General features: G+C 40.1%; 1 protein-coding gene across 1 annotated transcript in view; it reads right to left on the bottom strand.

Annotated features, from left to right (window-relative positions):
* Positions 1 to 8090, bottom strand: part of LOC129819741 (H-2 class I histocompatibility antigen, Q9 alpha chain-like) — a 35170-nt gene extending 27080 nt beyond the window's left edge. The window contains exons 1-2 of the mRNA XM_055876284.1: positions 7813 to 8090; positions 1758 to 2024 (exon numbers count right to left, since the gene is read on the bottom strand). Of these exons, the coding sequence (XP_055732259.1) occupies positions 1758 to 2024; positions 7813 to 7882 (337 nt within the window). The 5' untranslated portion in view covers positions 7883 to 8090. The remainder of the gene's footprint in view (positions 1 to 1757; positions 2025 to 7812) is intronic.
* Between the last annotated feature and the right edge of the window lie 19259 nt (positions 8091 to 27349).

Below are 27349 nucleotides of genomic sequence, written 5' to 3'. Positions count from 1 at the left end.
CATTAGAGCAGAGAAGACCAAACATACATCACCATCACTAGGACCATCATCATAATTATCACCATCATAACTATCGTCATCACTATCATCATCATGTTCTGCTCCTCTGCTTCTCTCTAGTGTCCCATCAGATCAGAGACACTCAGGGAGGCTGAGGAGACTACAGCTCTACAGTCCCATCAGATCAGAGACACTCAGGGAGGCTGAGGAGACTACAGCTCTACAGTCCCATCAGATCAGAGACACTCAGGGAGGCTGAGGAGACTACAGCTCTACAGTCCCATCAGATCAGAGAGACATTCAGGGAGGCTGAGGAGACTACAGCTCTACAGTCCCATCAGATCAGAGAGACATTCAGGGAGGCTGAGGAGACTACAGCTCTACAGTCCCATCAGATCAGAGAGACATTCAGGGAGGCTGAGGAGACTACAGCTCTACAGTCTCATCAGATCAGAGACACTCAGGGAGGCTGAGGAGACTACAGCTCTACAGTCCCATCAGATCAGAGAGACATTCAGGGAGGCTGAGGAGACTACAGCTCTACAGTCTCATCAGATCAGAGACACTCAGGGAGGCTGAGGAGACTACAGCTCTACAGTCCCATCAGATCAGAGACACTCAGGGAGGCTGAGGAGACTACAGCTCTACAGTCCCATCAGATCAGAGACACTCAGGGAGGCTGAGGAGACTACAGCTCTACAGTCCCATCAGATCAGGGAGACACTCAGGGAGGCTGAGGAGACTACAGCTCTACAGTCCCATCAGATCAGAGAGACACTCAGGGAGGCTGAGGAGACTACAGCTCTACAGTCCCATCAGATCAGGGAGACACTCAGGGAGGCTGAGGAGACTACAGCTCTACAGTCCCATCAGATCAGAGACACTCAGGGAGGCTGAGGAGACTACAGCTCTACAGTCCCATCAGATCAGAGACACTCAGGGAGGCTGAGGAGACTACAGCTCTACAGTCCCATCAGATCAGAGACACTCAGGGAGGCTGAGGAGACTAGAGTTCTACTGTGAGGGGGAGCACACAGCTGGGCTGTGTGGATAACACACACACACACACACACACACACACACACACACACACACACACACACACACACACACACACACACACACACACACACACACACACACACACACACACACACACACAGTACATACACAGCTTGAAGCCCCACAGATCAGACTAGAGGGACTCGCTGAGGTAATGACTGACAAATTAAACCTACACAAGTATCTCAAAGAGACATCACATAGAGATCTGACATTCACCAACCTGCCATTCAGGTGATTGGAGAGTGACCTTACCAATGCCATACATGCATAAAGATGGCATGCTTATAGTTTGATGCCATTTACAGTAGTGGTATGGTCATAGTCGTCTGTACTTCACACACTTAAAACAGTACACAGTAGTTATAAAATGAATGCTGTGCTGGTGTCCAGGAGAAAGAATTGGGACCATACATACAGTAAACATAAGCAGAGAAACAAAGGAGACCACGCTAGATGCTTTGAAATACTGATATCAGCAAATGATGCTCTGTGGTAAGTGTATGGAGGAAACAGAAACAGGACGGGAGGAGTGGATCTGTACATCCCTGATATTCTAGATCTGTAACTTTAGCGATCACTTCTCTAATCCTGTGTAATTCTTGTCTCCTAGAATAAGGAAGTGCCCGTTTTGATAGTTTAGAAGCACAAACACAAGTGCAACTGATCAGATGAAGTAAAGATGAAGTATTTACCTCCACTTTGGTTAAAACGCTGCTTTGCAATATCGATGTTGGCTTTGTAAGACTGCTGGGAACCCTTGCAAATCCCTGTCTCGATGTCCCAGTACTGTGGCCGTGTTTCTGCTGCCTTGTTCATCCAGTCCTGTTTGGGCACCGCTCTCTGGCTGTTGCTGTCATAGTGAAACATCTGAACACCATCCACCATCCCCACAACTACGAACTCTGGGAAGTTGGGAACTTCAGAAGATGCGGTGAAGAAATACTTCAGGGAGTGAGTCACTAGAGGGAAAACAAGACAATGTTAATGTTGAATTCTGAACAGACAATCGTTTTCAAACTCATGTGGTAAACTGAGATTTACATTTTCTCTATATTTACGTTTTAGATTCCTCCACACTACTGTTTAATAAACTGGTTGTTTATTACATATTACTTTGAACACTTTACCTTTTTACCAAAATAGGTGTTTTTGTTGTACTGCAGGATGACATTTATAAGGAAAGTTGCTCAGACACCATGTAACACCTAGATACTACACATGTTGTGTATCAGACATGGAGAACCAATAACGTTTTATCAAGACAATTATCTGGAATCAGTGTCTGATATACAGATGGAGACACTGAACATTAAGAAAAGTATTCTGAAATGGAACAATGTGACATTCATAGCAGATATTTCTGTGGATTCATTACCTGTGATATACACAAGTGAAAGCACGGTATCCCTTTAAAATGTACCGTACGTGTTCATGTTTGGAATGAATGTGTCAGACATACACTGATAACTCAGGCCCAAGACCACTATCACTGTAAGACTAATAGATAAGATGGCACTACTTTTTAGCACCTTTACATTCAACCTTATTTACATTTAAGTCATTTAGCAGACGCTCTTATCCAGAGCGACTTACAAATTGGAAAGTTCATACATATTCATCCTGGTCCCCCCGTGGGATTTGAACCCTGGTCCCCCCGTGGGAAATGAACCCACAACCCTGGCGTTGCAAGCGCCATGCTCTACCAACTGAGCCACACGGGACCTTATACTGTATTCGTCCCCTGATAAGAACTACCAAGTGATCTATACTATTTGATTCAGTGCAGACTCAGCTAAATGTAATACGGCATCAAAATAGACTTTTGTGACAGACTATTAGCGGATTATATTTAATTAAAGGGAGATAACTGCAAAAACACATATGAACATTTTCTTGATTTTTGTATTCCAGGGGAAAAACCTATCAATGTTCACAGTACTGTGGGGTGACACTGACATCATATTCAGAGAGGAAGGTAAATGGTCAATTCTGCTTCTCAAAGCTGGCAGAATTGACTGTTTAGCCTCTTTCTGAATATGTCAGTAGCACCCCACTGTTGTCACTGAGCAAGCTATAGGCCGATGTGATTAAGACTTTTAAACAGGTTAACACTCACAGGGTGTCCTGTGTGAATTTAAGTATGCTCTCTCTAATTCTCCCTCTCTTTTTTTCTCTTTCTTTCTTTCTCTCTCGGAGGACCATGCCTCAGGACTACCTGGCCTGATGACTCCTTGCTGTCCCCAGTCCACCTGGCCGTGCTGCTGCTCCAGTTTCAACTGTCCTGCCTGCGGCTATGGAACCCTGACCCTTTCACCGGACGTGCTACCTGTCCCAGACCTGCTGTTTTCAACTCTCTAGAGACAGCAGGAGCAGTAGAGATACTCTGAATGATCGGTTATGAAAAGCCACCTGGCATTTACTCCTGAGGTGCTGACCTGTTGCACCCTCTACAACCACTGTAATTATTATTATCTGACCCTGCTGGTCATCTATGAACGTTTGAACATCTTGGCCATGTTCTCTTATAATCTCCACCCGGCACAGCCAGAAAAGGACTGGCCACCTCTCAGAGCCTGGTTCCTCTCTAGGTTTCTTCCTAGGTTCTGGTCTTTCTAGCTAGCTTTTCCTAGCCACCGTGCTTCGACACCTGCATTGCTTGCCGTTTGGGGGTTTAGGCTGGGTTTCTGTACAGCACTTTGTGACATCAGCTGATGTAAGAAGGGCTTAATAAATACATTTGATTGATTGATTGAAGGCCGCTGGGCCAGACGGAATACCAGGGCACATTCTCAGAGGGTGCGCAGACCAGCTGGCAAGTGTCTTCACAGACATTTTTAACTTCTCCTTGCCCCAGTCTGTAATCCCAACATGTTTCAAGCTGACCACCATTATCCCTGTTCTCCAGAAACTCCAAGGAACCTTAAATTACTATCGTCCCGTGTCTCAGTACATCATAGGGGCCAAACTCCCTGCCATCCAGGACCTCTATATCAGGCGATGTCAGTGTTAAGGCCCGAAAAGACTTCAGCCACCTAAGCCATAGAATGCTCTCTACAGACCAGCAAGCAGTACAGGAGCATCGGTTCTCTGACCAACAGGCCCCGAGAGAGCTTCTATTCCCAAGCCATAAGACTGCTAAATAGTTAGTCAAATGCTTATCTGGACTATCTGCATTGACCCTATTTTGCACTGACTCTATGCACACTCACAAGTCTCTACCCACCCACTCACTTACACTGACACGCTCACACAAACCAACACACACGCACATACACTACTTATGCACACACACACATACTGACGCCACACACACACACACACACACACACACACACACACACACACACACACACACACACCAGACAAGGGATCACTATAGTTTTACTTTTGAAAACTATCTGAACACAGATCTCAGAAAGCAACTACTATTTATAATGATTTGAATACAAATCTTTCTTTCCTGAAACTATTGGATTGGATGCTTTCAACTGATATGACTCCCTAAAAACACTCTACTGTGAATGATCAGCATGTAATCAATACATTACAACTTTTTGTAACAGGTTAGGAGAGAATTTTCTCTAACCCCTTTCCTAACCTTAACCTAATTTTCCTAACCTGCTACGTTACTTATCCTAGCCTGCTGTGTAAGTTCTCAAAGTGGCATGTTTTTTTATGGATTCTCTTCAACTAAGTAAAAATGGTGTGATGCTCAACTACTGTACGCCACTGAAAATGTTAATTAATTTTATTATACCTGAAAAACTGCTGGGTAATTCAAAGCCATTTGCAAACAGCAAGTTGGATGCTTAGCAAAAACAACTTGTGAAACTCTTTGTCCATCTGAGGGTAACAGTTCTTGTTTCAAACATACACTGAACCATCTTTAAAAAGGGATAGTTACTCAAAATACAAACTAACATGATTTCCCACCTACCTTGGCTATAGTTGATTCGTTTTTGGATATTTAGTTTTCTTTCAACACTTAGCCTAATAGCAACATTTTGTTACCGTTAGCATTCTCAGTAACACTGAACATTAAACTGTTCTCATGCCTGTGTAATAACACTAATTACTTTTGGAGCATAATACTTTTGCAATTGCATAGCAATGACCTGGGAGTGTTTTTAAGTACTGAACACAAGAGGAACAGTAACTGTTCCTTCTTACACTTATATAATAACTCCATTATTATGCAATCTCCAAAGTCCGACGTAAAAACAATGTTGCTATTAATCAAAGTTACTACACACGAATAAGATCTCGATGTCAACTGTATAACATTGTTTTTTTATTATTATCATAACCTTTATTTAAACTAGGCAAGTCAGTTACGAACAAATTCTTATTTACAATGACAACTTTCCCCAACCAACGCTGGGCCAATTGTGCACCACCCTACGAGACTCCCAATCACGGCCGGATGTGATGCAGCCTGGATCCAAACCAGGGACTGCAGTGACACCTCTTGGACTGAGATGCAGTGTCTTAGACCACTGCGCCACTCAGGATGTCACTCATTAAGAACATATGTTTGTTTGTCATTTTGAAGCTGCAATAGTGGTCTGCTTGAGGTGATTCCATGCTTGAGGTGATTCCATGCTTGAGGTGATTCCATGCTTGAGGTGATTCAATGTTGAGGTGATTCCATGTCCTTCATGTATTTAATTATAGGCTATATTAAAATCCATTTACAAGAGCCCTCGAAACCATGTGCTTATGATCATATATTTTGACTAATTCATATTTTTACTAATTCAACTAACTGTTGTAGTTTTTTGATTCTTCATCAGATATTTGGCAGCCATCAAATAAATATATATATTTCTTTCAAATAACTTGCCATATATGCCATATTGAGAGTACAGGACCTAATGAAAGGTGCGAATGGTGAGTGCCCTGTTTTTTCTTTCGGTTTTTTTTGTTGTTGCTGCGCAGTGAGTCCTGTCTGCGGCTCTAAGCAAGCTGTTTTCAAATGGTTTTCTGAGAGGTATTCAAAATGCTATCAAATATTCGTTTTTTCCCCTGAGACCTGTATTTGAATATCTAAGAAAATTGTTGCCTTTCAGTTGAAACTATATAAATTATAGTTGACAACCTTGAGTATTTGAAGTTTCACATAAACTACAAAATAAAAAACGTTCTGCCCAGGTCTGACAAACTTTATTTTACTAGGCAAGTTAGTTAAGAACAAATTCTTATTTACAATAACATCCTAGGAAGAGTGGGTTAAATGCCTTGTTCAGGGGTATAAAGACAAATTTTTACCTTGTCAGCTCAGGGATTCAATCCACCAACCTCAGAGTTCATGGCCCAACGCTCTAACAATGTTCAACATATACGCTGCTGCTACTATTTTCTTACTCTTATTATCTATCCTGATCCCTAGTCACGTTACCCTGCCTATATGTACATATCTACCTCAACTACCTCGTACCTCTCTCTGTACATCGACATGGTACTGGTACTCCCTGTATATAGACTCATTCTTGTATATTTCATTTCAGTATCATTGTATTATTATTTGAATCCAACATCGTTGGGAAAGGGCTCTTAAGTAAGCATTTCACAGTAAATTCTTCAACTTGAATTTGGCACGTGACAAATTTGATTTGATAGGCAATGGGATGCTTGCTTCTATAAGAGACAGCAGAGTAACTCTATTTCTGGTATTATACTGCCACCTTGAGGATGTTACTGCAAAATAACATGTCAAACCTCTTTTCCTTGCAGGCCAAATTGACGTACTTTCATAATATCCTACATCTTCACCTTCATCACAAAAAGATTGGAACTGAAACTGAACTTACTGTAACTTAAAAATATTAGAATTACAGTACACATTCCCAGGCCGTGATTGCACCCCTCAAATGCTTATTACATTCAGGTGAACACTTTATCTAGTACCAACCCACTATCATCTGGTCAGTTAGGTGAAGGAGCAGTCCTATCAAGGTATTACTTGGCAGGACAGGGGGAGTCACGTAACTTAATGGACAGAAAATCTTCAGGTTTGTACATTTCATAAATCCAACACTGTTCAACAAAGTAGCCCGAGTGTCTAAGGCACTGCATCTCAGTGCAAGTATGGGTCACTAGAGAGCATGGTTCGAACCCGGGCTGTATCACAACCGGCCGTGGTCGGGAGTCCCACAGGCCGGCGCACAATTAGCCCAGCTTCGTTAGGGGAGGGTTTGGCCGGGTTATGTCGTCATTGTAAATAATAATTTTGTTCTTAACTAACTTGCCAAGTTAAATAAAAGGTTCAATAAAAAAATATCAATTTTTGTGGCAGACCCAACAGTGATTTTGAATATTTCAAAACTCCTACAGATCTACATTTTATTTTATTTCTAATTACCATATTGCATAAATCCTTCAAACATCTTTTTTTGTATCGGAATAAAGAACGTAGACCTAGGCTGTAGTTTGTCTCTGCATCCAGTACGAATGAAGTTATAGGTAGTTTTGCGAGCCAACGCTAACTAACGTTAGTTAGCGCAATGACTATCTGTAGCCATAGACTTCCAGTCATTGCGCTAACGCTAGGTAGCAACTTCCTTCAAACTGCATGCAGACATAAAAATGATATCTACGAGTTAATCTGGCTCTGAGGAAGTAGATACAAGACTTCATTGCAAAAATGCCGTATAATTCATGTCAGCATAACGATAGGCTTTAAATAAATTACCTACATACACGGAAATATATATATTTCTGTAAAATCTAAAATAACTTTATACTGACCAGCAGATGCTGTATGAAGAAGGCTTATTCCCAGCACCAGCAAGATAAAACCCTTCATGTTGACGTCCATCAATTCCGAAGTACGTGTTAGATTCTCTCTAACAGCGTTACCCACTTCAGCAGTAAGGAACGAATGTGGTGACGTTTTTTTCGCATCAATTTATAATGCGCGTGTATGTCGTTTTTTGAGCCAATGATAATTTAGCTAGCTCAAGCATCAATAGAATCCGGTTGGAACTGAGCAGCAAAGGTTAACTTACGAAACTGAAAGTAAGTTGTGTGTAGTCAGTGAACCATTCCCAACCATCCCAACCAGCCCAATAGTGCTCTCATTGGGCCTCGGGATGGGGGTCTAGATATTTTCACGACTAACTTTGATGGTTTACTGCAACTCAAGATAATGTACACTACCGGTCAAAAGTTTAGAACACCTACTCATTCAAGGCTTTATCTTTATTTTTTACTAGTTTTTACATTGTAGAATAATAGTGAAGACATCAAAACTATGAAATAATACATGGAATCATGTAGTAACCAAAAAAGTGTTAAACAAATCAAAATATATTTTATAATTGAGATTCTTCAAAGTAGCCACCCTTTGCATTGATGACAGCTTTGCACACTTGGCATTCTCTCAACCAGCTTCATGAGGTAGTCACCTGGAATGCATTTCAATTAACAGGTGTGCCTTGTTAAAAGTGAATTTGTGGAATTTCTTACCTTCTTAATGTGTTTAAGCCAATGGTTGTAGATAGCCCTATTTGGTAAAAGACCAAGTCCATATTATGGCAAGAACAGCTCAAATAAGCTAAGAAATTACAGTCCATCATTACTTTAAGACATGGAGGTCAGTCAATATTGAACATTTAAAGAACTTTGAAAGTTTCTTCAAGTGCAGTCGCAAAAACCATCAAGCGCTATGATGAAACTTGCTCTCATGAGGACCGCCACAGGAATGGAAGAACCAGAGTTACCTCTGCTGCTGAGGATAAGTTCATTAGAGTTACCAGCCTCAGAAATTGCGGCCTAAATAAATGCTTCACAGAGTTCAAGTAACAGGCACATTTCAACATCAACTGTTCAGAGGAGACCGTGTGAATCAGGCCTTCATGGTCGAATTGCTGCAAGGAAACCACTACTAAAGGACACCAATAAGAAGAAGAAGAGACTTGCTTCGGCCAAGAAACACGAGCAAAGGATATCACAAAATATATAAATAAGCTGTCCACAATGAATTTCAATAGAAAACTTGTAAAAATGGACAAGATCCTGCAACCATGGAGAGGTAAATACCTGTCTATTTATGGAAAATTGCCCTGATTAACTCCTTAGTCATCTCAGTTTACTCACTTACTTATGGCGCTGCCTACTCCTGATGATTCGTTTATCAAATCATATGAGCAAAAAATATTTCGCTTTATCTGGGACGCTAAACCAGACAAAATAAAACGTGCCTATCTATATGATGAATATGAATTGGGTGGGTTGAGATTATTAAATATAAAAGCACTAAACCTCTCTCTAAAAGCTTCACTCATTCAAAAGTTTTATTTGAACCCTAAATGGTTCTCAAGTAGATTACTAAGAAAAGCTCATCCATTGTTTAAAAATGGCCTTTTTGCCTTTGTGCAGATTGCCATGTCTCATTTTCGATTAATTGAAAATGATACTTTTTTCAAAATATCTCTCTTTTTCAAACAAGCCTTGCAGAGCTGGCTACAATTTCAATTTCATCCCCCTGAAAAGATAGAACAAATATTACAACAAATATTATGGCTGAACTCAAATGTGCTGGTTGATAAAACACCTGTATTTATGGGAAAGATGTTTGAAAAGGGTATATTGTTCTTAAATTATATTGTGAATAGGAATGGTAGCGCGTGTATGTGACAAATAAAATTTTATTTGATTTAGAGTTATGTCCTTCATGGAGTTATCAGAATTGTACGGAAAGGTCTGCTCAATTCAAGAGTACAACCAATTGATTACAGCTTTACCCCAAAAATGGAGGAGGCAGGTGGCAGCGGGAGTAGGTAGGGAAATGGTCTGTCTGCCCAATATAAAGGATCAAAACTGGCGGAGGAATAAAAATAGCATAAATAGGAAAGTATACCAGTTTCATTTGAGGACCACGATGTTGACAACTGCACCATACAGATTGAAAAATAGTTGGGAAGAGATTTTTGATGTACCAATTCCATGGTACAGGGTGTATGAGTTGATATATAAAACAACGCAAGATTCAAGACTTCGTGCTTTTCAGCAAAAATTATTGTGTAGATTCTTGCCACCAACAAAATGTTGGATATTTGGGGCTTAAAATCATCGAAGCTCTGCAGATTTTGTTGTGAGGATAGAGAATCAATAGACCATTTATTTTGGTATTGCCCTCAGGTTGCTTGTTTCTGTTCTCAGGTTCAAGAATAGCTGAAAATGCATATCATTGATCTAATATTGACCCTAGAAATAGTACTGTTAGGAGATCTGGAGAGACCGGGTCAGTCAATTACTAATATACTAATATTCTTAGTAAAAGTATTTATCTTCAACTCGCAATCTATGGATTCTATTCGATTAGATAGATTGAAATTGTATGTGTTGCGTAGAAACCTGAAGTGGGTGGCCAGCAGAGATAGATGGGATAGGCTGAGGGAAGCTGAGGGTTGGTATGTGGAATTGGAGACAAGTGGGAGTGGAGTTGCTGTGTGGGAGATAGAATTATGGTCAAAGATAAAAGTTGTAAAAAATAATTTAAAACAAGTCAAAATAAAACATAATAAAAGTACATTTCAATAACACTAAGTGGCAGTGTTTTTACAACTAATGCCGGTTTGCCTGAGGCTGATGCCGTGCAGGTGTTTGTACACATGCATGAACACACACTCTCATAAAAAAAACATACAAGAACACACACTTACATGTAATCGTGCCAGACATGCACACAAACATATACAGTTGGCATTGCTGTCATGATTTTAGTTGTCCTTGATGTCCTTTGTTTAACTTGAGGGACAGCTATTGGGGAACTGTGGGGGGATCTTGGAGGGTTCGTGTTCACGTTTTTTGGCCTGGTGGTAGATCGGTCAACATGCCCTTGAGCAGGGCATTGACCCTGGATGCTTCTGTGTGTCGCTCTGAATGGGAATCTGTTGGATGACTGATATGATGTAGTTGTTGAGCGGCTTCACTGCAAGTATATTGTATGTTTCGAATAAAAAATAAAAAATAAAAGCAATAAATAAAAGAAACACGAGCAATGGACATTAGACCTGTGGAAATTTGTCCTTTGGTCTGGAGTCCAAATTGGAGATTTTTGGTTCCAACCACACTTAACCAGCATGGCTACCACAGAATTCTGCAGTGATACGCCATCCCATCTGGTTTGGGCTTAGTGGGACTATCATTTGTTTTTCAACAGGACAATGACCCAACACACCTCCAGGCTGTGTAAGGGCTATTTGACCAAGAAGGAGAGTGATGGAGTGCTGCATCAGATGACCTGGCCTCCACAATCACCCGACCTCAACCCAATTGAGATGGTTTGGGATGAGTCGGACCGCAGAGTGAAGAAAAAGCAGCCAACAAGTGCTCAGCATATGTGGGAACTCCTTCAAGACTGTTGGAAAAGCATTCCAAGTGAAGTTGGTTGAGAGAATGCCAAGAGTGTGCAAAGCTGTCATCAATGCAAAGGGTGGCTATTTGAAGAATCTTAAATATAAAATATATTTTGATTTGTTTCACACTTTTTTGGTTACTACATGATTCCATATGTGTTATTTCATAGTGTCGATGTCTTCACTATTATTCTACAATGTAGAAAATAGGAAAAATAAAGAAAACCCCTTGAATGAGTAGGTGTTCTAAAACCTTTGAACGGTAGTGTATGAATCCAGAGAGTGTGTTCAAGTTCAAATATAGTGAGAAACAAAAGGTCTATGAATGAAAAACATACACATTTTTTCTTTCTTCTTTCTCATTGACTATATATTCAAAATTAATTTGTCATAGCAGATGTTTTTGATTACACAGTATACTTTCAATTGAATTTGAATGAAATTATGCAATCATCGATATTCCAGTGCATAAAGGACATCAAAGATTTCTGTCAACTTTTAACTTGACCTCACTTGCCTCTTGAAATGGAGTCTCCAGAGAGTGATGCAGATCATTTTTCATGGTCAGTTAGTCATAGCACTAGAGCTTGAGGCTCTTCTTCATCTCTGTTCTGTTAGTGCTGTATCTCCCTGTTACACTGAGATCATGTAAAAACAGAACATGGTCCCAACCAGCATCACTCCTAACACACCTAATCGACTCAGTAAGAAGTCCTAGCCCTTTGCTAGAATGACCCTGTATTATTTATGACTTTTAAATGCAAAGACAGCTTGATCGTTGACAGGTTCTTGTAGATGTACAGTTGAAATCAGAAGTTTACATACACTTAGGTTGGAGTCATTAAAACTCATTTTTCAACCACTCCACAAATTTCTTGTTAACAAACTGTAGCTTTGGCAAGTCGGTTAGGACATCTACTTTGTGCATGACACAAGTAATTTTTCCAACAATTGTTTACAGACAGATAATTTCACTTATAATTCACTGCATCACAATTCCAGTGGGTCAGAAGTTTACATACACTAAGTTGACTGTGCCTTTATACAGCTTGGAAAATTCCAGAAAATGATGTCATGGCTTTAGAAGCTTCTGATAGGCTAATTGACATAATTTGAGTCAATTGGAGGTGTACCTGTGGATGTATTTCAAGGCCTACCTTCAAACTCAGTGCCTCTTTACTTGACATCATGGAAAAATCAAAAGAAAAGAAAATCGAATGTAGTTTGGTGCGAAAAGTGAAAATCAATCCCAGAACAACAGCAAAGGACCTTGTGAAGATGCTGGAGGAAACAGGTACAAATGTATCTATATCCACAGTAAAAAGAGTCCTATATCGACATAACCTGAAAGGCCGCTCAGCAAGGAAGATGCCACTGCTTCAAACCCGCCATATAAAAGCCAGACTACGGTTTGCAACTGTACATGGGGACAAAGATCGTACTTTTTGGAGAAATGTCCTCTGGTCTGATGAAACAAAAATAGAACTGTTTGGCCATAATGACCATCATTATGTTTGGAAGAAAAAGGGGGAGGCTTGCAAGCCGAAGAACACCATCCCAATCGTGAAGCACGGGGTGGCAGCATCATGTTGTGGGGGTGCTTTGCTGCAGGAGGGTCTGGTGCACTTCACAAAATAGGTGGCATCATGAGGATGGAAAATTATGTGGATATATTGAAGCAACATCTCAAGACATCAGTCAGGAAGTTAAAGCTTGGTCGCAAATGGGTCTTCCAAATGAACAATGACCCCAAGCATACTTCCAAAGTTGTGGCAAAATGGCTTAAGAACAACAAAGTCAAGGTATTGGAGTGGCCATCACAAAGCCCTGACCTCAATCCTATAGAAAATTTGTAGGCAGAACTGAAAAAGCGTGTGCGAGCAAAGAGGCCTACAAACCTGACTCAGTTACACCAGCTCTGTCAGGAGAAATGTGCCAAAATTCACCCAATTTATTGTGGGAAGCTTGTGGAAGGCTACCTGAAACGTTTGACCCAAGTTAAACAATTTAAAGGCAATGCTACCAAATACTTCTGACCCACTGGGAATGTGATGAAAGAAATAAAAGCTGAAATAAATCATTCTCTCTACTATTATTCTGACATTTTATATTCTTAAAATGAAGTGGTGATCCTAACTGACCTAAGACAGGGAATTTTTACTAGGATAAAATGTCAGGAATTGTGAAAAACTGAGTTTAAATGTATTTGGCTAAGGTGTGTGTAAACTTCCGACTTCAACTGTAATTCCCCACCTCTGAAATTTGACATGTCCTTCTTGAGCAAACAGTATGTCAGATGTATTGGGATAATGGAAAAATTAAAATCTCAGTGTCTCTGTGACAAACTGACAATAAATAATTTTAAGACTAGCCAGCCTAGATACTGCAAGCATATTGTGGTAGGTAGGCCTACATACAGGGAGGTCTGGTAGCAACCTAATGCTGTAGGCCTAGTTTTTACAATGGTCTTGACTCAAATCAATAACATGCTTTGATGCTAAAGAGGAAAAACCTATGCCTATAGCCTGTGTAAAGTATTCTCAATGGGCTGTATGTGGTTTGGAAGGATGGCACTTTAGAGCTATCTCAGGCTATTTAGGGTTTATTTGGCATACTTTATGTGACCCATTGAAGGAAGTGCATTGTGTTGGATCTAGCTCCATTTGATAGGAAATGGTTTTATATCATCATATTGAAAAACACAGCAATAAAATAATACAGCATAGAAATGCAATGGAAAGTACCTTTTACATACAGTGGAAGGTGGAGTCAAACAGTGTTGAGGTAAGTCCCACACCCTTTCCCGTAAGAGCGTCAGCATGCAGCCATCTTGTGTCTGTCTATCCTCAAACCTGAGATGGCCGACACACTGAAGCATCATCTCGTTCTAGTAAACTAGGATGGTTTAACATAATCAAACTGCTGAGTGGGATGCTTTACGTTGAAACATTCTTTGCTTGTTAGCTCACATTATTTTAATTTAAAAAGTGTTTTTGTCTCACAAAGACTAGGCTACTGATTTTCTTTTAAACAGAGCCAGTGGATCCTAGCTGAAAACTCGTTGATCATAACTACAGTAACTACAGGTCCAACCAAGTCATCGTTGATCATATTTTCTCATTTTCTCTCCCCAATGAAAATGTGTTGTGGAATTGTTCAACACTCCCACAGTGTGTTCTAATATGTATATGGAGGGGATAACCAAATCAAGTTCAGTTAGTTAATAAGTCTGTGAATGGAAAGTCCCTGATAAGATTCATAAAAGGGATCAAACCATAGGCTACAGTGAAGGATAAACAATGCCACAGTGCCATCTATAGGTAGACTGTAACTCTCCTCACTACTGTTTCAAAGAAATCACATGATGAGTCACTTGATTTTTGGGTGTCTTTGTCGCTCCAGGGTAAAGATTCCTCCAGGACCTAGGTACAGATCTATAATCCGCTTCCCCTCCCCCAATCCTTAATCATTATTGGGGAAAATGCAAAACTGACCCAAGATCAGCGTCTTAGGGCAACTTCACCCTACTCTGTCTCGGTCATGTTCAATGTAGGAGTTGCCTCTCATCACAAATCTTGGATCAGATTACCCTACTTCCAATCTTAACTAAAAAAATGGGTGGTGAAAAAAATATCTGACACTGTATCAGTGGTTGGGGGAAACTTCTATCGACTCCCTCTGGCAAAGCCAGTTGTTATGTCAACAGAGAACTGGAATTTGGCACATGCACCAGGAAGTAAGATCATCAGAGCAGAAGCCATAGCTTGTTAATCAGATGAAAGTATCAGGTCATGGAATCCTTCTTGTACCTTGTTTCTCTGCATTCTGCAAACAGTCTGTATATTCTGTGACATTCCGACCCGGGAAGACTGAAAAATAAGATATTTTCTATTCAAAAGTTAGCTGATTTTATCTGTTGAATGGATATATAAAACATATTAGGCAATATTCGAATGGCATTAGAAGTTGAATAGGATCTCTTCATTATAACAAAAAACATGTTTTAGCAATAAAGTCTTTATGGTTCAAATGCTTGCTGTGGTGTTGTGGATGTTATTTCACACATAAAAAAGAAAACATCATGGAATAATGAGTGACTTCTGGGTATGATGCTGTAGGTGACATGAAAACACACCATGGAGGAATTATGATCCAATAGGAGATGAAAGAATTACGATGTCATCAGGCACCAGGCAGAACTGAGAAACATAAGTTGAAATAGAAAGTGCAAGTAAATGTCATTGATTATTGAGATGTTTTAATGGTGATACTAGTGAATAAATAACATTATATATTGTTTATAGTTATATACAATAAATATCTATGTGATATATATATAGGCCTCACTAATAGCCTACACCAGTTCACAAGTCTTTCTCCATTAGGTAACTGGTCATTCAAATCCTGTCTATTACATAGGTCTGGCTGGTCTGCCATGTTTGTTCCCATGGGTGAACTATAATGAGGGTTGTAGATGTGTGTTTTCTTTTTCATACACGTATGATTAGTGATGACAGTAACTGTGCCTTAACAGCCCTGTTGGTGACTGGCCTGAGGGGTCAAAGGTCAAGTAACTAGATGAGAGGACTACAGTATGTACCAGAGAATGAAGGGGTATGAAGTCCAGTATGTAATATCTGTCCATTCCCAGTAGCAAACACTAGTGAATTAAGTATTTTCAGAACTACATCATGTGACCAGGGTGCATGTTCTGTTTGGCTGCTGATTGAAGCTCCTCAAAGCTCATTGACAACAATATGAAGCACAAACACATTTAGTAAGTTAGCAACCATTTATTTCTGAAATTAAACCGTATATACACATTTATGATTGCAATCCTCCACCCAAGAATTCTATTTATAGAAATTGTAATTACACAAAATATATAAAATAAATAACCTCCTCCAACATAGCCTGAGTGCCAGTCGGTACCTTCAACTGAAATGTGTCTTCCGCATTTAACCCAAGCCCTCTGAAATCAGAGTCAACATACTGGCACTCAGGCTACCTCCAATATGTCTGTTATAAAATTGTAAAGAGCTGAGAAAATAATTTGTACAGCATAGTTAAGAATAAAACAACTATACAATGATGTAGCAGAGCATTGCTGGACACCAGGGAGTATGTATCACAAAAACCCAGGGATATATTTTGAGGGGATTAAAATGTGGCATCATTTTAGTTTTATCACTAGTTTTACATTGATGTAATCACTTTCCAGGTTTCCATTTTCTGATTGGTATACCTGTGTAGCAGAAAGATAATCCAAAAGCTTGAAGTTATTAATATTATCTTTATTAAGACAATTGTGATACTCCTTATTCCAGGGTGTTGACACTGTGGCACAGCATAACTTAAGGACTTAGTTTGTAACAACTTCAGTGTTACAGGTTAGCAAAAGTGAAAACCATTTTTTCCTGTAGCACCAGTAGCCTAAAATCTGGGTGGAACCAACCAGCAGAGCTTGATTTAAAAAATACAATGTTTTACGTAGCTGAAAGTAAGTTGTATGAATTTCAATCAACCGTTAGGCCCAAAACAGTGTCTCCAGAGAGTGCATGCGGGTTCAAATATAGGGACAAACTAAAGGCCTATAAATGAGCAACGTCAATAATGTTAATTATTATTTATGTCAATATCTATGTCATTACCTCACATGCCTCTCTGAAGTCTAGATTAGAGTATGCTGATTCATTGTCATGGTCATCTGCACTAGAGTTTGAGGTTGTTGTTCATCTCTGTTCTATTCCTCCTTCTGTTAGACTGAGATCATGTATATTAACAGAGCAGTGTCCCAAACAGCATCACACCAGCACGGATATGAGTTTGTAGGTTTCAGTATCAACTTGTCATGAAAACACAGCACGTGTTGCAGGGGAAAATGAGGACAGACATACAGACAAGCAAACTAATGTAAAGCTGTATTTGATCTGAAACAGAAGAGAATGTCTGATGTCATAATGTAATTAAGTCTATGATAGTTATTTGGCGTTAATGCAGAAACATACAGTAAAAGACCACCCCCTCACTGAGAGGACCTAACACTGTTTAGAATGACCAGTATTATGGGCAGACTTGTGAATGAGAAGCCATATCTGCAGCTGTACACAGCCCATCTGTAAATAGCCCATCCAACTACCTACCTCATCCCCATATTGTTTTTATTTGCTTTTTTTTGCTCTTTTGCACATCATCATCTGCACATTTATCACTCCAGTGTTAATTTGCTAAATTGTAATTACTTTGCTACTATTGGCCTATTTATTGCCTTACCTCCTTACTCCATTTCCACACACTGTATATAGATTTGTCTATTGTGTAATTGACTGTACTTTTGTTTATTCCATGTGTAACTCAGTTTTTTGTCGCACTGCTTTGCTTTATCTTGACCAGGTTGCAGTTGTAAATGAGAACTTGTTCTCAACTGGCCTACCTGGTTAAATAAAATGTAAAACATGTAATCTCGATCTTTGCCAAGTTCATGTAGTTATACTGTTGGCCCCCACCTCTAAAATGTACCACAAAGTGTTGACAGGTCATCTTTGGCATATATCAGATTTATTGGGATAAAGGAAAAAGACAAATAGTCTGTGACAATTGACAATAAAGTAATATATTTCTAATCTAAGACAAGCCAGTCTAGATAACCTGCAAGTGTATTGTGGTAGGCCTACATACAGGGAGGTCTTCCAGCAATCTGCTGCTGTAGGTTAAGTTCTTACAATGGCCTTGACTAAAATCAATAACATGGGAGGAGGATGACTTTGATGAGAAAGAGGAGAAACGATGTATTCTTCCTATAGTATTCTCAGAGGATTTGTGGTTTGGGAGGATTGCACAATAGAGCTGTCTTAGGTCATGTCTACACTTGACACTTACATGCAACTTCTGCTATCAGAATACGAAGATCACATCGAAAAGACGGGTCTAGACGCACAAAAGTCGCTTTGTGGTCAGATTGTGTTCAGATCTGGCTGACCACTTCAGGAGGTGGTCAGGGATGCATTGTGTGCGGATTACTCCTCAGTCTGGATGCAATCAGGCTACTGATCAGCACTCCTCCCACAAGTCTCCAGAAAACTTAGAACGTTGGAGGAAATATGTTCCTAGCGTGTGAGGAACATGTTAGCTGGCCTCATAAATGCTAGCCAGCAAGCTAATATTTAGGAAAAAAACACCTTTTTGTTTGGCTAGAGTTATCCTAACCTGTTTGCAATCCCTTTAGCGTTGCTTGCTAGCTTGCTGGCTAGCTACAGAGGTTAGCTGGCTAGTTAGCTACAGTAGTTAGCTACTGCCATCAGTTGTTGTTGTGTTAGTATCATATTTAGCCTATTCCTGTTATGCTGGTGAATGAGGACCCAAAAGCGACGTAATAGAAACAGAGTCTTTATTCCAGTCTTAAACAAACAATGATTCTCCTGGATATTATCAAAGGTAAATCCAAAACAGGAAACTGAAATCCTCTCGTCAGAAGAGAGGAACGACTGGAGACGCGACCACAGACTGCAGGTCGCTTCAGGAAGGCACAGGCCGTAGCTGACATAGACACCTGCTCACACGCAGCATCTGAAGAAGGCAAAAACACGACAGGGCGGAACAAGGACACAGAACAGCAAACATCAAACAAGAATCCGACAAGGACAGAAGCGGAAGACAGAGGGAGAAATAGGGACTCTAATCAGAGGGTAAAATAGGGGACAGGTGTGAAAGAGTAAATGAGGTAGTTAGGAGAATGGGAAACAGCTGGGAGCAGGAACGGAACGATAGAGAGAGAGAGCGAGAGAGGGAGAGAGGGAGGGGGAGAGAGAGGGATAGAAAGAGGGAAAGAACCTAATAAGACCAGCAGAGGGAAGCACAGGGACAAGACATGATGATCAATGACAAAACATGACAATTCCAGCATTTGTAGAATGCATGCTGTCATTTGAATATAGTGCGGGAAAAGGGAATCCGAACACGGTAGACACATTTAAATGTAGTTGTAGAAGCATGACACATTCTGAATTCCATGATCAGAACTCTATGATCAGAATAATAAATCTCCATGAACTGTCAAGTCTAGACACGGCCTCAGGCTATGGTCCATGGAGGTTTATTTGGCATAATTATGTAACCCATTGAAGGAGGTGCATTGTGTTGGATCCAGCTCCATTTGATAGGAAATGGTTTTATATCATCACATTGAAAAACACAGCAATAAAATAATACAGCATAGAAATGCAATGGTAAGTACCTTGTACATACAGAGGTGGGAGGAGTCAAACAGTGTTGAGGTAAGTCCCACACCCTTTCCAGTAAGAGCGTCAGCATGCAGCCATCTTGTGTCTGTCTATCCTCAATCATAAGATGGCCGACACTGACTCATCATCTAGTTCTAGTAGCCTATACATGGATGGTTTTACATATCCATACTGCTGACTGGGATGCTTTGCATTGATAAATATGATTTGTTTGTTACTGTCATGAACATACAATATTGCTATTCAACAAGGGTTTTTTGTCTCACTCTATGTAAAACGTATATACTAAATGAAATACAGTGGCAGTAGATAATAGATGTAAACTCTTTGGCCATGTTGTAAAGTAACTACAGCACTAACCAGGTCTCATCTTATTGTTCACCAATAATTACACATTCTCTACCAGATGGAACCATGTTCTGGAATTCTTGTCCATTCCCACAGTGTGTTCTGGTATGTGTGTGACGGGAATAACCAAATCAAGTTCAGTTTGTGAATGGAAAGTCCCTGGAAAGAACAATAAAAGGGTCAAAAACCAGCCGCCACATAGGCTACAGTGAAGGATAAACGATGCCACAGTGCCATCTATATGTAGACTGTAACTCTCCTCACTACTGTTTCAAAGAAATCACATGATGAGTCACTTCACTTTTGGGTGTCTGTCAGGTGAAGTTTCCCCTAGTTATAGATCTAGGATGAGCTTCCCCTCCCCCAAAAAGGGTAAATTTTCTACTGAAAAGGCATCTGATTTCTTCTGTTAATTGGATGTGTAAAAGTATTTCAGCAAGATTACATTTTGAATGACATTAGAAGCTTAATAGGATCACTTAATTATATATAGTGTAAGCGCGGATATCGGCTCTGCCGTTCGAGCATGCTTTTGCGGCACAGTCGATAGCGCGCTGGACTTCTGGCTAGAAGGTCCAGGTTTCGAGATCTGTTTCGCTGCCTGTTTCATTACAATACTGTATAATTTCTATTTTTTGCCAATACAGCCACCAAATGTTTGCTATGGTGTTATCTTTATTTCACACATAAAACATAACAATGAGTGACTGTTGGGTATGATGCAGTAGATGACATGAAAACACACCAGTGGAGGAATTATGATCCAATAGAAGATGAAAGAATTACAATGTCATCAGGCACCAGGCAGAACTGAGAAACATAAGTTGAAAGAGAAAGTGCAAGTAAATGTAATCGATTATTGAGATGTTTTAATGGTGATACTGATGAATACATTTAATTATAGGGTTCCTGGGGAGAGGTTTGAGAACCACTGATATGTAGGCATCAATAATGCTTACATAGTCTACACCAGTTCACTAGTCTTTCTCCAGTAGACAACTGGTCATTCAAATCCTGTCTATTACATAGGTCTACCTTGTCTGCCATGTTTGTTCCCACGAGTGAACTATAATGAGGGTTGTAGTTGTGTGTTTTCTTTTCATACGTCTGATTAGTGATGACAGTAACTGTGTCGTAACAGCCATGTTGGTGACTGGCCTGAGGGGTCAAAGGTCAAGTAACTAGATGAGCTGTATAGCCTGTGTACCAGAGAATGAAGGGGACGGTATCTGATGAGGTGTGATGTCATCAGATATTAAATCAACCGTATATACACATTTATGATTGTAATCCTCAACCTAACAGTTACATAGAAAAATAAATCACACAAAATATATTTTTTAAATAGCCTGGGTACTGTTTCTGCTCTCTTACCAACTCTTTGGCATGATAGCACAAACCTACTGGCACTCAGGCCACCCCCAATATGTCTGTTATAAAACTGTAACGATATGAGAAAATAATTTGTACAGCATTGTTAAGAATAACGGCTCCGGCCTCCCGGGTGGGGCAGTGGTCTAGGGCACTGCATCGCAGTGCTAACTGCGCCACCAGAGTCTCTGGGTTCGTGCCCAGGCTCTGTCGCAGCCGGCCGCGACCGGGAGGTCCGTGGGGCGACGCACAATTGGCATAGCGTCGTCCGGGGTAGGGAGGGTTTGGCCGGTAGGGATATCCTTGTCTCATCGCGCTCCAGCGACTCCTGTGGCGGGCCGGGCGCAGTGCGCGCCAACCAAGGGGGGCCAGGTACACGGTGTTTCCTCCGACACATTGGTGCGGCTGGCTTCCGGGTTGGAGGCGCGCTGTGTTAAAACAGAATGGATATGTTCAATAAACAAGTAACACACAACAAATAGACAAAGGCAAAACATTGAAAAATGACAAGAGCTGCTATACAATTACTCTATTACCATCTGACAATAGACCATTACCAACCGAAACAAGTTCAGAAACAGCAAAAAGTAAAATGTATTATTGTGTTTGCATATATGAGTTGAAGCCACTACTGGTGGTGGACCATCGATTGAGGATGCTGTTCTTCCTCTCCACGCCTTTTCTGTCATCAGAAAGGTTCTAAATACTTTTACCAGGGAGATCAATTATATTCATTGATATAACACTGTTCCAAACTAACTGAAGAAGTACCTATTGATCTGCACAAGCAAGACCAACAGCAGTTCCATTGCCACTTTCCTGCTATGCCCTGAAAATAAAAATGGATGCCTGTAAAAAAATAACTGTTCAGTCATCTGAAATTAATTACATACGTTGCAATTGTATGTTGCTGGAGAATTGCAACATATTGCCTCTCAAGTGTGACACTGACATTTCTGACACAATCCCCAATGGTGTCCAGTGTTGTTTCTAAAACATAAAAACATTGACAGATGTGACAACAAATTCTAATCAATACTGACAATCTATGCTTAGAGAATTGAAACAATGGCGTACCTGTTAGACTGTGCAATATCTGACATTTCCCTTTCAGCCTCTGTTGCAACTTCTGTTGCTGGGGAAAGCCGCTGTGGCAGAGTCCACTAAAACAGAACAGGAAATGTTAGGAACATCACTAGTAGAAGGTTGGACTGTCACAGCCGTTGAAAGAACTGGACCAAGGTGCAGCATGGTGAGCGTACATTTTCTCTTTATTAGAAAAATACACAGAACAAAACAATAGACACTACAAAACAAACCGTGAAGCTGTAGGCTAAGTGCCATAAACAAAGTCAACTTCCCACAAAAACAGGTGGGAAAAAGGGCTTCCTAAGTATGGTTCTCAATCAGAGACAACGATAGACAGCTGTCCCTGATTGAGAACCCTACCCGGCCAAAACATAGAAATACAAATAATAGAACATAGAATACCCACCCCAACTCACACCCTGACCAAACCAAAAGAGAGACATAAAAAGGATCTCTAAGGTCAGGGCGTGACATGGACACTTTTTTCTGATAAAAGATAGTTCATTGCATCCACCGTGGAGCCCAATTTCCTAATATGACCATATTTCCTAGTTGCTTCCGTCGAGTTTTGAAGTGATCACGAAAAAACAGGCCTTATTGTAGGGCGTTTTTCACCCTGCCAGCTCCTATTAGTTCTATTGAGCACTGTGTCACCAACTCACCTTCCGAAAAATCTATTCCCAGATTATTGTTCTACGTCACAATGCCTGCTTCGCTATTGTCGACAATCAGACCTGCTCACGTTGTTTATAGTTCAATGTAAACAACAGCAAAAAATCACTCATGGAACTCTGAGGTCGTCACATTGTTTCCTATAGGGGAAATTAAGGCATGTCTGTCTATTTCGCCAAATATCTCGCAATGTGTACATTTAGATTTCTTCAAGTCGGACGCCATTTTAATCATGAGAATCTCCTCTTTCTAATTATGTAAGTCTGGGCAGCGAGCTCGTTTGTCATCAAATGCTAGTGTCACGAATGTCTTCGTCCTCCTCATCTGACGAGGAGAGGAGAGAAGGATCGGAGGACCAATACGCAGCGAGGTAAGTGTTCGTCATTATTTAATGAAAGAAACTGAACACTACAAAAAACAACAAAGTGACAACCGTGAAGCTAAATAACAATAGTGCTGACACTAACACTACACATAGACAATCACCCACAACCCACAACCCACAATACAAAACAGGCTACCTAAATATGGTTCCCAATTAGAGACAACGCAAAACACCTGTCTCTGATTGAGAACCATATCAGGCCAAACACATAGAAATAGACAAACCAGACATACAACATAGAATGCCCACTCAGATCACACCCTGACAAACAAAACATAAAACATACAAAGCAAACTATGGTCAGGGCGTGACAGTTAGCGCCAAAATACTTTTTTCCCTTGGAACGCTGAGCTCCCCCCATTGTTTTCCAATGGAGAGGCATGCCGGTCTATTTCGCCAAATATTTCCCAATGTGTATATTTAGATTTTTTTTTACGTCGGGCATCATTTTAATCAGGAGAATCTCCTCTTTGTAATTATGTAAGTCTGGGCAGCGAGCTCGTTTCTCATTGATCACTAGACCAGAAATAGTCAGAAGTTTTAATTTTCCCCCTACTTTTTCATTACACAAACATAAGCACAGTTGACACCATCGAGGTGCGGATGTTTACTTTCTACACAAGTAGTTTTTTTACAGTTTCGTCCGATGAACAGATTTTTAGTGGTAAAATAAAAAGGGATACATTTTTTTGTGCCATTTAGGCAAAATTGAATTGTAAGCATCACTCCAGTCAAAACAGGCAAAAGCTTGATTCCATTCATTTGCTATGGGCTTGCGCTAGTGTTCCAGCTTAGCCAAAGTTCTTTTGCCGTTTTTCAGCCTTGGGTGAATTGTGACTCGTAATATTGTCCAGCCTACAATTCCAAGTGTGTTGCCTGAATACTAACATTGCCTCTGGTGCATCTTTTTCCCATGGTGGAGAAGGGCATCAATCAGGAGGTCAATACAATGGGACAGCGACATCCCTTTGGTGACATTCCCAAAGCACCTCAGATACGACCACAGCCTCTCCATCTGCTCCCCATCTGCCAGTCCAGCACCTTCCACATATCTTGTGTTGAATTTCATTTAGAAATATAAGATCATGTAATACCATAGTAAAAGGGTTATTTGGTTAAAACTTATAAAATATAAATAAATACCTACTGATCATATTAATGATCATGTTCAAATACCTGACATGGCAAGTCATGTCCATCAGCATGGAAAACTGGCACAATGAATTTGGTCCCAAGCTTCAATTCAGGAAAGTTTCTTTAAAAATGATGGACACAATGTAAATGTAAAATAATATTTTGGGTGAAAACTGCTATTCAAATGTTAAAGTAAACGAGATCTTGAATAAAAAAGGTGAATTACTTGCACATGTGGTTGCATCTTTCATACAATGTCATACATGAAGATGAGATTGATGTTCTTGCCTCTCATCCCCTCCTCTCGCAGCAGGTACACTGCATTTGACAAACTACTGAAGAGATGCATCTTTATTTGCATACTAAATTAACCAAACACTGAAAAAAATAATGAAAAAGAAAAAAACCAACTCATTATTACTGCATTCCACCTTTCACCCTTTTTCATGTTCAGGAAGTGAAGCGGTGCTCATGCTCGCAGGAAACTCCCAACACGCCTGTCTCATCGAATTTCGTTGTTTTGGGTTTGGACCTGATCGCGTTGCCTGCTTCAAATCCCTGACAACCCTACATATTTTTTTAAATATCAAGTACAGTACAGGTATAACCTACTTAGCTGCTGTCTGAAGCAGATCAAACACAGTGGTGCCAGGTTCAGTGCCTAAATGGATGTTGCATGAGACAACCAATAATATTACATTCAACATACGCAATACCGATACACCGTCTTCAACCATAAAACAACTGAGTCAAACAGATGAAGTGGAGGGAAAACTGCATCATTTACATTTGAATTAGTAGCAATGTTTGATATCATGAGTTAAAATAATTCTAGATTTCGTTCACATTCCCTTCTAGGGAAGTTGTGCATAAGGTAACAATGCATGTTATCCTTAAAATGCAGTGCATATTACATTCAGGCAGTTTGTTACCACTTTACCCCTGTTGGTGGCATGGGCTTACAAATGAATCAATCCACATCAACTTGGTTTGCAAAGTACTTTTCCTCATGTTTTGGTGGCTCATAACTTGATCCAGACAACTTTTTCCAAGGCAAACCAAAAAGCCCATCCACTGCTACCAACACTGTTCAATTGTCCTGTAAAGACATGTCAAATATACTTGGATACAACTTTATAGTTTTTGGACCCCATGAAGAGTAGCTTCTGCTTTGTAACAGATCGTGGGGATCCCAATAAACAAATAAAATGAAAGACTTGAAGTCTGTTAGTCTGTGCAACTTTTTGACAAAAATGTAACAGAGATGTTTCTAATAGATCATTTGTGTTTATAAAAGAGGGACACATCAGAATTGATATTATGCATTGAAGTGTTTTTTGAGGGTGATTAAACATTTAATTGGCCAAAAAAATAAAACAAACCTTGGGAGAGAGTGGGCACTGGGTTCCATCTGCAGTTTCTGGGGCCAGATGGCGCAACATATCAAGTTCAGGCATGACATAACTCCTCATAGGCCTCATTTGTCAGGGCAGAATAAGCAGAGTCACTTAAAGGCACTGATTCATTGCTGCATTCCAACAGAGTAGGACATCAACACTCTGATTCATTACTGCATTCCATCAGAGTAGGACATCAACACTCTGATTCATTACTGAATTCCATCAGAGTAGGACATCAACACTTTGATTCATTGCTGCATTCCATCAGAGTAGGACATCAACACTCTGATTCATTACTGAATTCCATCAGAGTAGGACATCAACACTCTGATTAATTACTACATTCCATCAGAGTAGGACATCAACACTTTGATTCATTGCTGCATTCCATCAGAGTAGGACATCAACACTCTGATTCATTGCTGCATTCCATCAGAGTAGGACATCAACGCTCTGATTCATTGCTGCATTCCATCAGAGTAGGACATCAACACTCTGATTCATTACTGCATTCCATCAGAGTAGGACATCAACACTCTGATTCATTACTACATTCCATCAGAGTAGGACATCAACACTCTGATTCATTACTACATTCCATCAGAGTAGGACATCAACACTCTGATTCATTACTACATTCCATCAGAGTAGGACATCAACACTCTGATTCATTACTACATTCCATCAGAGTAGGACATCAACACTCTGATTCATTACTACATTCCATCAGAGTAGGACATCAACACTCTGATTCATTACTACATTCCATCAGAGTAGGACATCAACACTCTGATTCATTGCTGCATTCCATCAGAGTAGGACATCAACGCTCTGATTCATTACTGAATTCCATCAGAGTAGGACATCAACACTCTGATTCATTACTACATTCCATCAGAGTAGGACATCAACACTCTGATTCATTACTACATTCCATCAGAGTAGGACATCAACACTCTGATTCATTACTACATTCCATCAGAGTAGGACATCAACTCTCTGATTCATTACTACATTCCATCAGAGTAGGATATCAACACTCTGATTCATTACTACATTCCATCAGAGTAGACCATCAACACAGCAAATGCATCTTCACATACAAGTAGCACTTGGTTTCTATGACAGATCCTTTTTTATCAAAACAGAAATTTGGTTATGAACTTTTGCAGACAAAGTAGACACATTATAGAATCAGATTATAAAAGTGGTTACTTAGTGTCCTATGAGGATAATTGAATGACAGGCATATGGCCCTTAGTGAAACAGCACTCTCAAGCTGCA

This window comes from Salvelinus fontinalis, chromosome 22, assembly GCF_029448725.1.
Source record: "Salvelinus fontinalis isolate EN_2023a chromosome 22, ASM2944872v1, whole genome shotgun sequence".
In the NCBI taxonomy this organism is placed as follows: Eukaryota; Metazoa; Chordata; class Actinopteri; order Salmoniformes; family Salmonidae; genus Salvelinus; species Salvelinus fontinalis.
This window is presented reverse-complemented; position numbering and strand designations above follow the sequence as displayed.